The sequence below is a fragment of the Equus asinus genome, chromosome 22 (genome assembly GCF_041296235.1).
Source record: "Equus asinus isolate D_3611 breed Donkey chromosome 22, EquAss-T2T_v2, whole genome shotgun sequence".
NCBI lineage: Eukaryota > Metazoa > Chordata > Mammalia > Perissodactyla > Equidae > Equus > Equus asinus.
Window position 1 is genome coordinate 10,437,194 of NC_091811.1, and position 16,843 is coordinate 10,454,036.

At 35.8% G+C, this 16,843-nt stretch overlaps 1 protein-coding gene across 1 annotated transcript in view; it reads left to right on the plus strand.

Annotated features, from left to right (window-relative positions):
- Nucleotides 1-10,836, plus strand: part of LOC123276154 (uncharacterized) — an 87,033-nt gene extending 76,197 nt beyond the window's left edge. Inside the window, exons 5-7 of the mRNA XM_070495120.1 lie at nucleotides 2,701-2,822; nucleotides 2,941-3,093; nucleotides 8,509-10,836. Of these exons, the coding sequence (XP_070351221.1) occupies nucleotides 2,701-2,822; nucleotides 2,941-3,093; nucleotides 8,509-8,735 (502 nt within the window). The 3' untranslated portion in view covers nucleotides 8,736-10,836. The remainder of the gene's footprint in view (nucleotides 1-2,700; nucleotides 2,823-2,940; nucleotides 3,094-8,508) is intronic.
- The last annotated feature ends 6,007 nt before the right edge of the window (nucleotides 10,837-16,843 follow it).

The following is a 16,843-nucleotide window of genomic DNA, read 5'->3' on the forward strand; positions in this document are numbered from 1 at the left end:
GAAAAGTAAAGGTTCAGTAGAGAAAAAGTGAGGGCATTCAAATTGAAAGGAGCCAAGGTCTTAGTACCTAGAAAGCAGAGGGAAAGATTCAAGGCTAGAGGACAGTAAGAAATATTTTAATTAATTGAGGCAATAGTTGACAAAATTTATTGAATGCCTACTCTGCTATAAGCCAAGAATTCAGTAGAGAAGACCATAAGGGATAAAAATAAAGAAGCATAATTAGGGACCCAACTGAGAAGAAATAGCATGAACTTTTCATAGAACCCAGCAGCATGGTTTCACAGTTTTGCCCAGCTTCTGAAAAGTGGTTATTGAAGGAAGTTAATGGTGCTGCACAGGGTTAGGAACTGAAATGGTGAGAATGGCCGACAAGGATGGAGGAAAGAAAGATGGATTCTAGAGGCGAGAGACGACAGTGTTGGCATGGACTAAGCTGAGCGATGAGGTGAATGAATACTGAGAGGAGTTTAGAATCTAAACACTGTGATTTGGGTGTGGAGCAAGTTATCAGAAATGAGGAAATAAAGTGCTTGTAATCAGAAAAGGAATACTCTGTGTTTGAGAACTTAAAGTAAAATAGTTTCAGATCAAGCAAATTATGAAGTGCCCTGTCTGCATTTTCAGAGGTTAAATGAGGAAGTATCAAGCCACGGTATTAGATGGGCTAGAAGTAAAAATCAATGAATGTGGCAAAGGATGAGAGCGGGTGGAGAAGATGACTGACCAGGCACCCAAATCATCAAGACAGGTAGGGTGTTATGATGGAGGTCATAGACACAGCAATAAGGATAGGGCTTGGATGTCAAGGTTCAAAAACAGAGGTTGATGGAGGCAGAACAACAGTCTAAAATAACAAGAAGGGATAAGAATGTTTTTGAGGCTGAGTGTATCTTGAGGTGCAATTCAGATTTCAATTAAGGTAAAGAACTGGAAGTTCAACCTGACAATCCATCTAAGACCACAGAAGACTTTGCTCCACCGTTGAACTAGGAGGCAAACAGCAAGGAGTGACTGATAGAGAAGTAAGCAAGGATGCACAGCAGAAAAGGAAAGGGTTGGCTGGAATAAGATATAAGCATTGTTCTCTGCCCTCATCTACCCTATCACCTCTTTACAGGACCCTTCTAATCCTTAACATTACTTGTAAGGCATTATTCCTATTTTACAGATAAGAAAAAGCTGGTTCTGAAATTTGAGTCTTGTCCTGACTGCAAAATCTAGTCTTTTTACAACATACTGACTCTCAGTGGTCTAAAAGTGTTACTGCAGCTTTCAAGGACTAACTGGAAATGGTGTCGGACTTGTATGAAAAATGCTATGAAACACAATATATTTTTTTTTTGGGGTAGAATTGGCATATAACATGATATTAGTTTCAGGTGTACAACATGATTTAATATTTGGATATATTGTGAAATGATCACCACAATAAGTCTAGCTAACATCTGTCACCATATATACAGATTTTTTTTTCTTACGATGGGAACTTTTAAGATTTACTCTCTTAGCAACTTTCAAATATGCAATACAGTATTATTAACTATAGTCACCATGCTGTATATTAAATCCTCAGGACTTATTTCTTCTATAACTGGAAGTTTGGGCCTTTTGACCCATTTCACCCCACCACCACCCCCCCCCACCCCCTTCCCATAATGAACAAGCTGTTCTCTGTATCTGTAAGCTTGTTTTGTTATTTTAAACAAAATCACACATTCAAGTGAGATCATACCTTATTTATCTTTCTTGGCCAGACTTATTTCGCTTAGCCTAACGCCCTCAAGGTCTGTCTCTGTTGTCTCAAATGGCAAGATTTCCTTTTTTAAGGCTGAATAATATTCCATTGTGTATATATACATTTTTCTTTATCCATTCATCCACTGATGGACAGTTAGGTTGATTCCGTGTCTTCACTATTGTAAATAATGCCACAATGAACATGAGAGTAGATATCCTTTTAAGTTAGTGTTCTTGTTTTCTTTGGATAAATATAAGTAAAATTGCTGGATCAGATGGTAGTTCTACTTTGAATTTTTTGAGGAACCTCCATTCTGTTTTCCACAGAGGCTGAACCAATTTACATTTCCACCAACAGTGCACAAGGGTTCCCTTTTCTCCACATCCTTCTCAACACTTATCTCTTCTCTTTTTGATGCTAGCCAGTCTAACATATGTGAAGTGATTTCTCATTGTGGTTTTGATTTGTATTTCCCTGATGATTAGTGATGTGGAGCACTTTTTCATGTGCCTATTGGCAATCTGTGTGTCTTCTTTTGAAAAATGTCTATTCAACAACTAGAATATAGAGCTATGTACTGGGAGGGCTTCGGGGAGAAGAAGAAGAAGAAAAAAAAGAAGATTGGCAACAAATGTTAACTCAGGTGCCAATCTTTTAAAAAAAAATCTATTCAGAGCCTCTGCCCATTTTTTAATCAGGTTTTTTTCTATTGAGTTGTATGTACAATGTATTTCTTTGTGTTGCTCTTGAATTATATTCAGCTCTAAAAAGTTCTCTGTGAGCTTGCATATTTAATACTGTATATTTAAATCTTAACTTTCTTTTTCAAGAAAAACATCTTGGACCCTTTTCCTTAATGATATTAAGGAACTTCCAAATACATCCTAAATGATCACATTGAATTTCTGCAACTATACCCTAAAACACTAAGTTAATATTTATATTGCATTATTTTTCAGGTGTGAAAATGAAACCAAATTCAAAACAGAAGAAGTATTCTGGGCTTACAATTTCTGCCCTACTCCGTACTCCTGGACTGCACTTCTGAGCCTTATTTTATATCTTGTTTTCTTCACACCTGGTAAACCAAAGGCTATTGTTGTGTTAATTAAATTGTCTCTTTTTAGAGGAGACAAGCTACGCTTTTTAAAATTCCTTACATACTACTTTACTGAAATTTTTAATTTTGTATTTCTCAGGAATGGGACCAATGCCTTGGACTGTGAATTCTGAAATATATTCCCTTTGGGCAAGAAGTACAGGAAACGCATGTTCATCTGGAATAAACTGGATTTTCAACGTTCTGGTTTCATTGACATTTTTACACACAGCAGAGTATCTCACATACTATGGTAAGAGAATATTTTTTCCAGCTATAGTTTTATTTTTATTTTTCCTACTGTGTTTAGATATGCTATCATTTGTGATTGAAAAGACTAGATGGTTATATTTTTGCTGTTATAAATATCTCTGTGTGGCTTTCTTGTTCCCCAAAGTCCTTGGAAATGGACCTGGAAAAAAAGAAGAGGAATTCTCCCTTCCTGAGCAGCATTGCTTCTTGTCCCTCAGCGCTGCATAGCCTTCACCCACCCACCCACTCTCCCAACCCAAACATTTCCCAGCTATCTCCCCAGTTGGAAATCTTCACAGCAGAGCTGTTAGTTTAATGAAGAAACACAAACAACAGAGAATGGTAGAAAGAGGTAGGCAGGAAGTCTAGGGCTAATGCTTGAAGATGTCCCACGACAGGGATGGAGTCGTGTCCAAGAGCAGAATCAGGGTAGGGCTGAAAGTAGCTCCCCCAAATGTTGTGCTGGGAGTTATGCCTTCCGCTGTATCATCTACGCCATTCAGGCCACGGCATGTGCATTTCAGTGTCCACTGAGAATGGCACTTACCACTGCCAAAACTGTAAACATAACAGAAGGGTTCAAGTGAAAAGGTGTGGAGGCCATAACTCAAAGAAAACAATATTGGGAAGTGGCTGAGTTAGGAAAAAACTTTGGGAAGGTACTTCAAGTCCATTTTTACCAAAATGAAATGTCTGTCTTTTTTTAGCAAGATGATTTCTTCATTGTCTGTATAAGTTTATAGATTGTGATTGGATTCTAAATTGATGAAATATGAGGTTTTCACTCTAACCCCCTAAGCCTCTATGCTGTATATGGAATGCCTGCTGCTTAGGCCATCCTCTGATCCCCTCCCCTATCACTCACCTCCCTTCATCTCACCCCACCCCATGATCTAAGCACTCATTATTCCTTTTTGCAGTAACAGGTTCGTTTGTCAGCCCCTCTCCCCTTACTGCTGGACCATAAGTCCCATGAGCTCAGGCAAGTACTACGCCTTGTTCACCATTAAATTCCCAGTGCCTTCCAGGGTGTGCCATTCACTTGATAAGCACTCAGAAGTGTTTGTCAAATGAATACACATGCAGATGAATTTTGTAGATGAGTGATGAATAAAGGAAACATTATAAAAATTTATTCCTCCTCTCTTCTGAACATGCTGAATTGGTATTTACTTTTATTTAATACTATTTATCTACTGAGTATTATCTTTATAAACTCTTCTCTCTCCCAACCACCATTTAGAACATTTAGAAATACTTATTTTCTTGGAAAGGAAATGCACTGGCATTTTAAACTGGATATATATTCAGTATGTTCAGCTTTATCCCACTTGGCAATTAAAATTTTTACATAAATTCATAAAGTTATCTTCCTGACACCATGAGTATGAGCACAATAAATATTTACCCATATTTGCTGATTCCTGAGAACACATTTAAGACCTAAATATAGACTAACATCCTGAGGAAGCATTTTTTATAGAAATTCATAGACCAAATAATAGTCTACTTGGTAAGACTTCTGATAGCAAAGCTCCTCTTTCTTGAATTTATGCTGCCAGAAAAACATGAGGCAACAGAAGTAAAATTTAAATAGGGCCTAGCCAGACTTCTTTCAAAAATATCCCATTAGAAGAAGCTTTTTGCTTTGTTACTAAGCCAAGCTTCTATCATGTCAGTGCACCGGTCAGTCCATTAGGTCTACTGCTTTCTAGTACTGGAACAATATTTCAGTTCAGGTTCATTTTTTCCCTGTTTTTTTTGATGTACATTTTAATCTACATGTTACTGATTTATGTAAGGTATATGTTTCTATTCCTAATTTATGAATATACACCATAATGATGTATTTCCTCTGGAAATATCCATGTCTTTCTATTTCCTTCTTTTTTTGTTTTGTAAGACCTCAGATTTTGATTCCTTCATAAACTATACTGCTTAGACAGGTCTGCCTTGGACCCCATCCAGTAATGTTTTGTAATATTACTAAAAATTAGCATTAAACTGTCACCAGTATACCATTTTATGTATAGCATGTGTGACTGAAGTGATCCCTTGGAGAGCATTAGATCAAAGTTCCTGGGTTGAGGTATTGAAATTCAATCAAACATGGTCTTTGATTCCTCATTTTGCATAATTCAATTAAATACCTGTCTTAATCTGAAACTTAATGTAGGACTCTAATAAGATTTATTTCCTTCCGAATAAAGCTGAGGAGTATCTGCACTGTTTAACAATCCTGACATTTTTTTCATTTTCATCCCGAGGGGGGAATAATTAAGAAAGTGAGTTACATAATTGACCTGCCCTTTACATGCAGCAGGTCACAGCCTCCGGGCCTGCCCACACCTCTGTGGCTTAACCACAGGTCTCACCAGAGAAGCCCACTTAGCTTTGGCGTTTGCTTGCTTTAGATTCCTCAGATTTAATAAAAGGGTCTTGTATTTTAATAGAATTTCCCTGATGTTATTTGGCTTGGGAATCTGGGTCACAAGCAAGAAGCTGCACGGCATTCAAGAATCTTCCTAACCCGTCTAGTTGGTTTTAACTGTACGAGTTTAGCACTAACAGATTTGATTTGTTACTTCTGATCATGCCTCTCTTCCTAAATTGTGAATTGTGATGAATATTTCCTCAATACTACATTTTATGAAGCCAAACTAGGTTTGCTCTGTTAGAGATTTTGGAGTTTAGCAGCCTGGTTTAGTCTAAAATGTTATACCAGTTGCACTTTTTTTTTTTCTGTTTCTCATCATCATGATTATGATCCTTTCTTTGTTCCTCTCTGCTAAAGATTCCAATTCTGTTCTTACCTCCACAACTTTGCTTATCTGTAAACAGATCACAGGACTTCATCTCCTTTCATTTTTTTCTCAAAACTCCCACATTCTCCAAAAGCTAGCTTGTCAGTATCACCTTTTTGATGAAAACATTCCCAATTTATTGGTCATACCAACCTTGTTCCACTCTATCTCTGAAAGCATCTGTTGTGTTCCCTACTCATTTAGTAGAATTTGATTATGCTGTCTATCACTTTTTTGAGCAGCTAACATCCAAATTCTAATAGGCATGTAACATACATTATTTTATTCTTGCAGTTTGGCAAGGCAGGAATTATTTTCTCCATTAAATCAGGAAACTAAGGTCAAGAGAATTTAAGAAACTGCCCAAGGATTCAGCCTGGGTTGCTTTGTGATTGTCAGACTCTACAGAGCCATGGTGCCTTCCTTTCACTGTAACACTCAGCCACGCATCCCAGAGTACCTAGTATTATTTTTTGGTTATTTACAAAGTGTAAGACATAAAAAAATGTATGTTTGTAGTAAGTATTCAGTGTGAACCAAACAAATGAAATAAATGAGCCCTATATTTGTAAATAGAGTTGTGTTTTTATTAAAGAGAATTTGATTTATACAAGTCCAGCTCCTTAAGATTGTATGGCTTCTGATGACTTAATCTAACAAACTATGTCTTGATTTAGTCAACTCTTTAATATTTTTTTCTAATTTCTCATAATTTATCTCTATTTCCCTTCTGTTTTCTCACAGCTCCTCATTCTTCTTTTGGGTGGCCAATTGAGCAGCATTTTTCCTCTGTAGTTTTCCTTGAGCCTTCCCAAGAAATGTTTCTGTGTATATTCCTGAAATGGTTATTTATACGTATGTCTTTAAGAATGTAGTCTTAATAATGTCTTTCCTATTCTGTAATGATTCAGCAGAACTGAGAAATGTTAATTCAGTTCTTTAATTGCTATGCTATTCATCTTAAAGACATATTTGAAAGTCAAGCTTTATGTTGTCTAGTTTAGCCCTTTATTTCAGATCTGCTACTCAATATATTCCATCTGGCAGTCAATAAGAGCACGTTCATTCTCTAGACGCTCCAGTGTGTCAGGCTCTGTACTAGGGAACCCACAGACAAACAAGCCATAGACTCTGCCCTTAAGACCACTTTTGCTACTGAAACAGAAGAGGATGTCTCTCTCTCAAGCATCTCATAACCATCTCTCCAAAACCTGGTCCTGATTTGGGTTGTAAAATTTATAGAATTATAAACTTAAATCATAGCTAGAAACCATCTTATTTTGCTGAATCAGGAAACTGAGGGCCAGAGAAGAGGTTAAATGACTATTTAGAAGTCACATAGCAAGATTGAAATCCAGATTTTCCAACTCCCAATCTGATATCCTTTCTCCAGCCTTTGTCCCATTAGTTTGTCATCTTCCTTCCCCCATCTCATATACAGGATGGTCTTGACCAAAGGCCTAAAATTAGGCAAGGACTCCATTATAGTTAGTTGTTTCCAACCATCGAAAGTGAAAGCATAGGTTCTTATATTTAAATTGGGAATTGGACTATAAAAGGAAAGGCCATCTTGGAAATATGTAAGAACATGCTCAAGTCACATACTCATATATCTCATCCATCTTGGCTTGCTGAATTGACACTTGGAAAACACAACCAGGTAGTAATTATGTCTTTGTGGTTGTGCTGCATTGACATGCATAGTCTTACAGCAAAACAAAATTCTCTGACCTCATGGAGCTTACATTCTAGAGGAGGAAAATCAAACAAATTAGTAAGCTTTATAGTATGTCAGATGGTGATAAGTGCTCTGCACCAAAAGAAAAAGCGGACGGCTATAAGGATCTAAGAGAAGGAACAAGGAGACTAGTTAGGAGACTCCTGCACCAGTGCAGATGAGGGAGGATGGCTGTCAGATCACAGACATCAGCAGAATGAGGACAAGTGGTCATCTTCAGATTATATTTGCAGGCACATCCAACAGGACTAACCAGCAGATTGGATACTGGGCAGGAGAGTGAGAGAAAAGTCAAGGTTGACTATCAGACTTTTGGAATGAGAGACCAGAAGGATAGAGCTGCCATGTACTCCAGTGAGTCATGAGTTCAGCAGTGTCATCATTGTATGTGGGTTCTGGAAATACTAGATAAATGAGAAAGAAATTTCTCCCTCAAAGTGCCTCCAGTCTAGTAGACAAGACAAATAATACATGCACATAATTATAATATTTCTTGGTTATTATGATAGGAGGCCTCAGCAAAGTGCTGTGAAAGCACATAGAGAAAAGTTATCTCTATCCAGCCACATGAGAAAAGACTGCAAAGCAGAAGTTACATCTGAACCTGGTCTATCATTCTTCTTGAGTTTGGCCTTACAAGTTTAGAAAGGCAAATTACATTATATTCACAGGATTAGAACAATTAGAGTAAACCAGGCTGGCAGTAATTTTTGGTTCCATTTCATACCACAGTTATGCATGACTGACCAGAAAGGAAAGTCAAAATCAAGGACTGTTTCTAACCTAGGCCCCTCTCTCTGTATATATAGACCATATTTATATAGACCAAGTATATCTATGTGTATTTATACATACATATTATTTTCCATTGCAGGAGCCTTCTTCCTTTATGCTGGATTCGCTGCCGTGGGACTCCTTTTCATCTATGGCTGTCTTCCTGAGACCAAAGGGAAAAAATTAGAGGAAATTGAATCACTCTTTGACAACAGGCTATGTACATGTGGCGCTTCAGATTCTGATGAAGGGAGATATATTGAATATATTCGGGTGAAGGGAAGTAACTATCATCTTTCTGACAACGATGCTTCTGATGTGGAATAAATTTCAGCTGCTGATATATTTAGTCATTTAAACAAACTTGGGGGAGAAGAGCAGCAATGGATGACCTCACTGCCCTGCTTCTAATCTGGTTCTTTCCACAGTCTAGTTTGGAATGACTTCATATTCTAGAATATTTGATTAGGAAGAAGATACAACCATGATGACATTGTTTTTTTCACAAGCAGAAATGTAAAAAAATATTTACGGAGATTTTAAACTAATAATTATTGAGCAAATATGTGCAATTCCTTCCTGAGGTAGTCTAAAATGAATACTGTATCCAGTGACTTCAGTGGTATCCTTTTTTCCTAAGACCATATATAATTATTAGTGGCAGTTGAGTCAGTGCTGATCTAGCCAAATCATAATATGTATGATATACTTATAAAGAAGGATTCTGGGATATGATCCAAGGGTGTTTTCTGTCAAAACATGGCCTATTGGCCCTAAATTTTCCTAAGGACAAGTAGCTTATCTGTGATCAGCTATTAGAAAGTAAATTCCCTTTAAGCTTTCATCAACAGATTCGAAAGTGCCTCCTACAAGGGCACAGCTGTCCTTATCTCCTTTGGATTCCATATTTGGTTTCTCTCTCCAATTCAGCTCTTGAGAGTTCTTCAGAAACTGACTATGTACAGGCTATCTTGAACATTATGAAAAGCAGGTCTTTTAGGGTTTATTTTCATACCTATTTTTTTGCAGCAGTGATAAGTATACATTTGCACAGATAAGCTAACAAGTTTTGATAAGTATATTTTATTACTAGAAAGTAAGAAAGAGAAGATTTTTCTGGACCCCTGATCGAGTTAGTCACTTAGGTATGCAACTTCAACATAAAATAGAGCTAGATCTTCAACTGTATTCCAGGGTCAGTTTTTGTTCATGCCAGAATCACCTGATGTTCACCATACCTGCAATCGTCAACTCTGGAGTCCTATTTGTGCCTTCGTTTGTGTTAAATAGCTGCTAGCAGACTATTTCCCCCCCCTCTTTTAATCAAATTTCTCAAACAAAAAAGGAAGAAAATCAGTGACAGAAATAATCCTGCTGTTATTGATGTTTGTTCAATTAAAGAGTGGGACTTATTTTTTTCTTAACTTATTAACTCTTCCTAATGGAATTGTCACATTTTATTACCTAATAGTACTTTGTCTTTTTTTATTCTAAGAACATAAACTAGTTTTTATTTTTGCACACCCTGTCTTGTTTTCCCTGACAATTTACCAAACAAAAAAAAAGATTACATAGATTTGTCTGAGAGCGTTTCCTTTTTTCTCATGGTTGGCTTGGATTTTTTCCTTCTTGTCTAAGAATTGGGATTATCTATTGGAACAGATTGCTGGTTCTCATATAGCACATAACTTTAAGAAATGTTGACTTACCACATGCCTACAATGTCCTTTCAAAGTGTTCCTTGGTTTTTATGCTCATTCATCAAGGAACTCTAATTTTTGCTCTTATATTAATAATTATATAGTATGTACAAAATTATTCATAAATTACTTATTAGTTCCAGTGAAAATATGAATGACTCACCTGTGGCCAGTTAGGAACACATAAGTTTGGTGCATGTTAACATGGCTCTAAACATTAAATAAGGTACTTTTTGGAATGAAAAGGTGGCTGTCTCTAAATTCAATGTGTTTCTGCCAGTCTCCAAGATGTTTTGTTCTTCTCTTAAAGTCTGGCTTGTTCCTATCACAGTTATCAAAGCTGAGAATGTAGCCAAGAAGGTTCATTCTCTCAGCATCCAGGGGTATGATACGTGTTTAAACGGTCACTTTACTGGCCTAAAAATCCTTCAGCCAAAGAAGTTTTCTCCCTTTGGTCATGTCATGTAATAAAAAATATTATTTTTTCCTTCAATTAGGTGCTTTGACAATTGATTTATAAGGGGATAGTAATATTAATTTTTCCCAGAAAAGCAGATGAGATTTAATGGAGAAAATTATTATTCTATTGATATTTCTTACCCCGTAAGAAATTTCTTCTCTGTGTAATATTTCTCACAGATCAAGTGAAGTGGAAAACAAGCTACTGTGTGGTAAAATCAGAATATGATGGGGAGAAAAAATATTTAGACCAATAAAGTGCCCTCTTTAAAAATTTATGTTTCTGATTTATCCAAGTAATTGCCTCAGTTCTTCTCTTTATTGTATATATAGCCTTAACTATATGCTTATATACTCAGCTGGTCTGAATGCACAGTAACTTTATTAAAGGAGCAACTCGACTCTTATTATTTCCTAAAGCAGAACATGGCCTGTTCTCCCCGACATAAGCAAATGGTGTTTGCAACTTTCCATCCATAAATGCACATAACAGGGAAATCAGCCACAGTTCTCCTCCCCTTTCTCCTCAACTTCTTTAAAGGACTATTTGTTATTTATATAATGATAAAGATAGATAATATTCCATATCTTTGAAGTACAAGACAGAGAGGCATAGTTATAAGAATTATTTATAATTTTTTAAAAACAAATAACTACTTGAAAAGGAACCTTATAAAATTATGGTATTATTTTTAGATTCAGTGAACATTTATAGTACATTAAAAATTGAATGTTTGAATTTTGCAGGCTTTTTTATATTACGCAGCTTTTAAGTTCTCAGAGTCTTTGGCTACCACTATCAACTTGAAAACATTCCGTTTTCATTCCGAAACATCATCAAATATATATTTTATAGGACGATTTGTTTATATGTGTTATATTTGACTTACCATATTAAAGCACATTAAGCATCATGCTTTTAACTGAAATTATAGGTTTCCTTCTAAACATGCTGCAGATTCAACAGAGGTATATTATGTTTTAGGGAAATTTAGTGAAGGAGGTCATCACCCCTGTTGAGGCTTAGCCTGGATGGCTGATGAGATCTGCACTAGACTTAAGAGAATATAGCATTTCATCTGCATCTGAACACATGAGGCTGAATGTGATGTCAGATAGGTTTTACACATTTGGTATTAATATTTTTCTTCAATATAAACATTCCTAATAATTTTGATTGTTGCACCTTAGTCAATAATTATCCAAGACATGATTTTTAATATGTATCTAAAGATCTAAATTAAAATTAGACTTAAAATGTAGTATTTCCATTTGAATTTTCTTCCCAGTCATATGCGGTAGTTAGTTCCCTGATGGAAAATGCTATGAGAGTAATGCTATCAAGTGCTTTTTTCATAATTTTATTTTACCACTGAACCAGATTTTAGTATATGTCTAAACATTATTTTTTAAGTTATTCACTCTAAAATGGTAAATCCATTAAAGCAAAGAATTTATAAATTGTTTACTATAATTTCAAAATCAGTTATCCAGAGGAAGAATGAAGAGGAAAAATGTAAGTTGACAACTTACCCTTTTGCTTTTACACAGAAAGTAAAATTGAAATGTATTCTAATAATCCACAGATCCTGGGGGAGGACAGTCTAGAAAATACTATCCATATGTTATCTAAGAGAGTCTCAATTTATAAACTTTATCAGTGTCATTAAATACTGTAATACAGTGAGGGGAGTGGGAGGATTCTTTTGATTTTATTTCATTGGCATAGTAATTAAGAACAATAAAATTAATGAGATGTTTTGTTATAATCAGATTTTTTTTTTTACCATTCTCCTAGTTATAAAATCTTAAATTATACTAAGCACATAAAAACTCAGATTTATACAGTTATTGGGACAAGTTTTAAATTACCAATTTCAGACCTTTGCACTAACTATGAATAAAAGAATGACATAACAGGTCAGGAGCAGAGAATTCATAATTTGTGCTTTATAGCAAAACATATTAAATTGTGGATAAAATTTACAGCTCATGTGTAGCTGCTGCCTATAAAAGACTCAAAGGTGTTCTCTGGATTAACGTTAATATCCTATTTTCTGTCCTTTTCTATCAGTTGTCTTAGCCTCATGTACGGTAATGTTAAGCTAATTTGATGAAGTGATTTAGGTTGTAGCAGCGTATCAATTATCAGTACATTCAGTTCTTCTGGGTGAGCAGTATTGCTACTATTTTCTAGAAAGGGTAATCATTTTAAAATGCCAAACAGCTAACTGCTACCGACTCTCTTATATATTGTCTCCTAGAGAAGGAAATTTTTGTCTGCCTATATACATCAGAAAGATAGTTCCTAAGAGTATTAATGACGTTCAGAAGTACATGAATTTTATCCTCATAATTTGCTTGTGAGTGTAAAACAATGTAATTCCTATAAAACTTTACTTTGTATGTATAAAACAGTCTGTTGCACTTGAGTGATTTGGTCTTTGGAATGTTAAATACTTACTTTCATTTAGCAGTAATATTCAGATTTTTATTTTAGACAGTTAAGTTCATGTGTTTGATTTTGTCACATCAGTATAAAGGAGAAAAAGAAATACAGCTTACAAGTACTCAAAAATAAAAACCAGTATTTTGTAAAGTTTTAAAATGTTAGCAAATTTAACATCATTCCATCTTATTTGAAGGTTAAAAAAGATGAGATTTAATTCTAGCCAAAGTAGAAATTTATATTCTACATGTCCAAACTGGTTCCTAGCAGCTTTTGGACTATATCTCACTTGATGTTATAGTATCTCTTATTTGTAATAAATGTTCAAATTTCTATTTAGAAGCGCTAATGTACATCTAGATTAAATCAAAACACAGTTTTATGCTTTTAAAATGTTTTCAAAATATATATTTTAATTTCTAGGTGCATGTTACATAGTGTTTAACACTTCACATGTCTTGGCAAATTCAATATAAATATTTATTCCTACACGTGACATATGGGATATCTCTTAAAAATAATGAACATTTATCATTTCCTTCAAAGTCATTCTAGCCTCTAGCTGTATCAGAAGTATTGTATATTTTATGGAGATTTAGTGATGTATATGTAAATGATTTTAAGTTATTTTATTGAAGTTCAATCTTTACATAAAATGAAAATCTTTTTTTTAAAAAAGTGTCAGTGCCAGAACTGTAAATGAAAATAATCAAATAAAAGTTAAGACAATTCATTACTCATATATCTCCCTTGCACTTTTTATTTTCTCTACATCTCTTCCTTAGATTTTAGGATCTAGGTTACACAGTAAAAGCATCTACAAAGATTACCTACCTCTACATATTTATGCAGGCCTACTCATTTTAATGATATTTTCCCTCTTTTGAGCATAGGTAGACACAACTATCTTTGAAAAATATTTTATAGGGACCAGCCTGGTCACATAATGGTTAAGTTCGCACACTGCATTTCAGCGGCCCAGGGTTCATGGGTTCAGATCCCAGGCATGACCTATACACTGCTCATCAAGCCATGCTGTGGAAGCATCCCACATACAAAAAAAAGAAGAAAACTGGCATAGAGGTTGGTTCAAAGACATATTCCTCAAGCAGAAAGAGGAAGATTGACAACAGATTTATCTCAGGGCCAATCTTCCTCATCAAAAAAAAAAATTATAATACCTAAAAATTGTTCCAAGGAATTACTCTAAACATAAAACTTTGAAATGAAATGCTTAGGAATTCTTGAAATATTATTTCTGGTCGTTCTCAGAAGCAGACATTGACATGAACCATTATATTAGGTTGACAAAAATTATTTTTGGTTATTGCTTTGTAAATGAAAATGAAACACCTGCTGGATGAACAGTTGACATTCATCCTGGAACTCTGTTGCTCTCCATTGTCACTCTGCTCCAACAGCAGCTTTCACTACAAGCATTACATTACTGTTTGATCTGGGCAGCCACTAGACTTTCTCTATAGTTAGGGTGTGCCATCCCAAGTCCAACCATACAAATAGCCCAAGGAGATCCTCTGAAGACACTAGATCCACGGTCATTCAAAGTCTTTCAATGAAGTTGCATCTTAACCAAAGATTCTCATCAGCAGGTAAGGCAAAAATCCTATAAATTATCATAAAGTGTCCACCCACCGGGACACCTGACTAGTATATACGTCTGTATCAGTGGCCAGAAAAGTCCTCATTCAGTTGCCTAATCCTGTGGGGTAAACGTTGTCATCCTTTTATGGATACTAAAACTTAAGTTCAGAACATTTTGGTGATGGGCCCAGGATCACACACTAGGAAATGGTAAATAACTTTTCTCTGCAGTGAATACTCCAACAGTCTTCCTCTCTTGGTCCTCATTTGGAATGTTGTCCTGTCAGACCCAGGCAGAAAGATTAAAAAATAGACATTGTGGGCCCAGCCAGTGGCGCAGTGGTTAAGTTCACACACTCCACTTTGGCGGCCCAGGGTTCACAGGTTCAGATCCTGGGCACAGACCTACACACCGTCATGAAGCCATGCTATGGAGGCATCCCACATACAAAATAGAGGAAGACTGGCATGGATGTTAGCTCAGCGACAGTCTTCCTCAAGCAAAAAGAGGAAGCTTGGCAACAGATGTTAGCTCATGATCAATCTTCCTCGCCAAAAAAACCAAAAAGAAGACATTGTGGGATTCCTGTGTAATAACTTAAATGGTGTGCAGAAAAAGAATCAGATACCTCATTTTAACCTGAGGTATAGACACAAATCCTGAAAACCTTTGATTTCAGGATTCTTCTCCAAATGTGAAGCAGTATACAGTAAAATGTTTTAACAGATCAGACTGAACACAAATTGTCTAGGTTTTAATCTCAGCTTTTCTGCTTAGTGCCTGGTAACCTAAATTACTCATTTTCTTGTCTATAAAATGGAGATGTTGTCACTATCTACCCCATAGATGTGTTCTGGGGGTTACATCAGTTAATCACATAAAACATTTAGAGCAATGGAATGTGGAAAGTGCTGGGTAACTGTTGGCTGTTCTTAGTATCACCATCCATATACCATCCCTGGTGCCGCTAAGGTCATGATGCCCAAGGAACAAACAATATTCTTATAAATTCCCTTCCTGGGAACAACTGCTAGGGACAGGAGCACATGGGCTTCTTTGACATATGTCATACAGTCTGTGTGACTGCAGCAGCCAGGCTCCCTGCTGACCAGAATGCTTTGAGCTCTACCTTTCTCCATCTCTTTTCCATGCGTATCCTCCTAAATCGCACAGTTGATGGGAAGCACGACCTTCTCATATTCTCCAGATTATCAGGATTTAATGTACACATTTCTATTTATGTGATCTCTCAGTCAAGAAACAAAAATAATTTTATAAAATCTTTAAGTACTCTATCATTTAAATTCCTTTCAGCATTTAAAAAATAATCCTTGAAATCCTCTCCAAATGAAACTATTATCTCTTCACTAATGGTTATATTGAAATTAAACTCATACAATTATAGATGCTATGAATTCAACATGAAATATTTATGGTCTTTTTTTGTCTTTCACATTTCATGAACTTTTCCACTACAGTTACAAAAATTAATTTCAGATGATGAGCATGCCAAATAAGTTCATTTTTTACATGAAAGAGAAGATTGGCATGCTTTACTTTTAGCAAATGGATACTAAACTCACAAAATAGATTTGTTAAAGCAGTAGTTCTCAAAGTATGGTCCTCAGATTAGCAGCACTGACATCACCCGTGAGTTTGTTACAAATGCAAATCTGTGGGCCTCACCCGACCTACTGAATAAGAATCTCTAGGGATGTAACCCAGGAAACTGGGTTTTTTTCTTTGAAATATAATTGATATATAACATATAAGTTTAAGGTATACAACATGTTGACAAATTGCAATATGACTACCACCATAGTGTTAGCTAACACCTCTATCAGTTCACATAATTATCATTTCTTCTTTGTGGTGGGAACAATTAAGATCTGGTCTCTTAGCAACTTGGAAGTTTATAATGCAGTATTGTCTGTAATCACTATGCTGTTCATTGGCTCTCCAGGACTTACTTGTCTACTAGCTCCAAGTTTGTACCCTTAAACAACATATCTCCAATTCTCCCAACCCCCAGCCTCTGGTAACCACCATTCTACTCTCTGTTTTTACAAGTTCAGCTTTTTTACATCATGATCTATATTTTAGCAAACTCTTCAGGTTATTCTTACACACATGATAGTGTAAGAACTACTGCATTAGAATTTTGAAATCATTTTAAAAAGGAATCAGCAGGGGCTGGCCCCATGGCCGAGTGGTTAAGTTCACA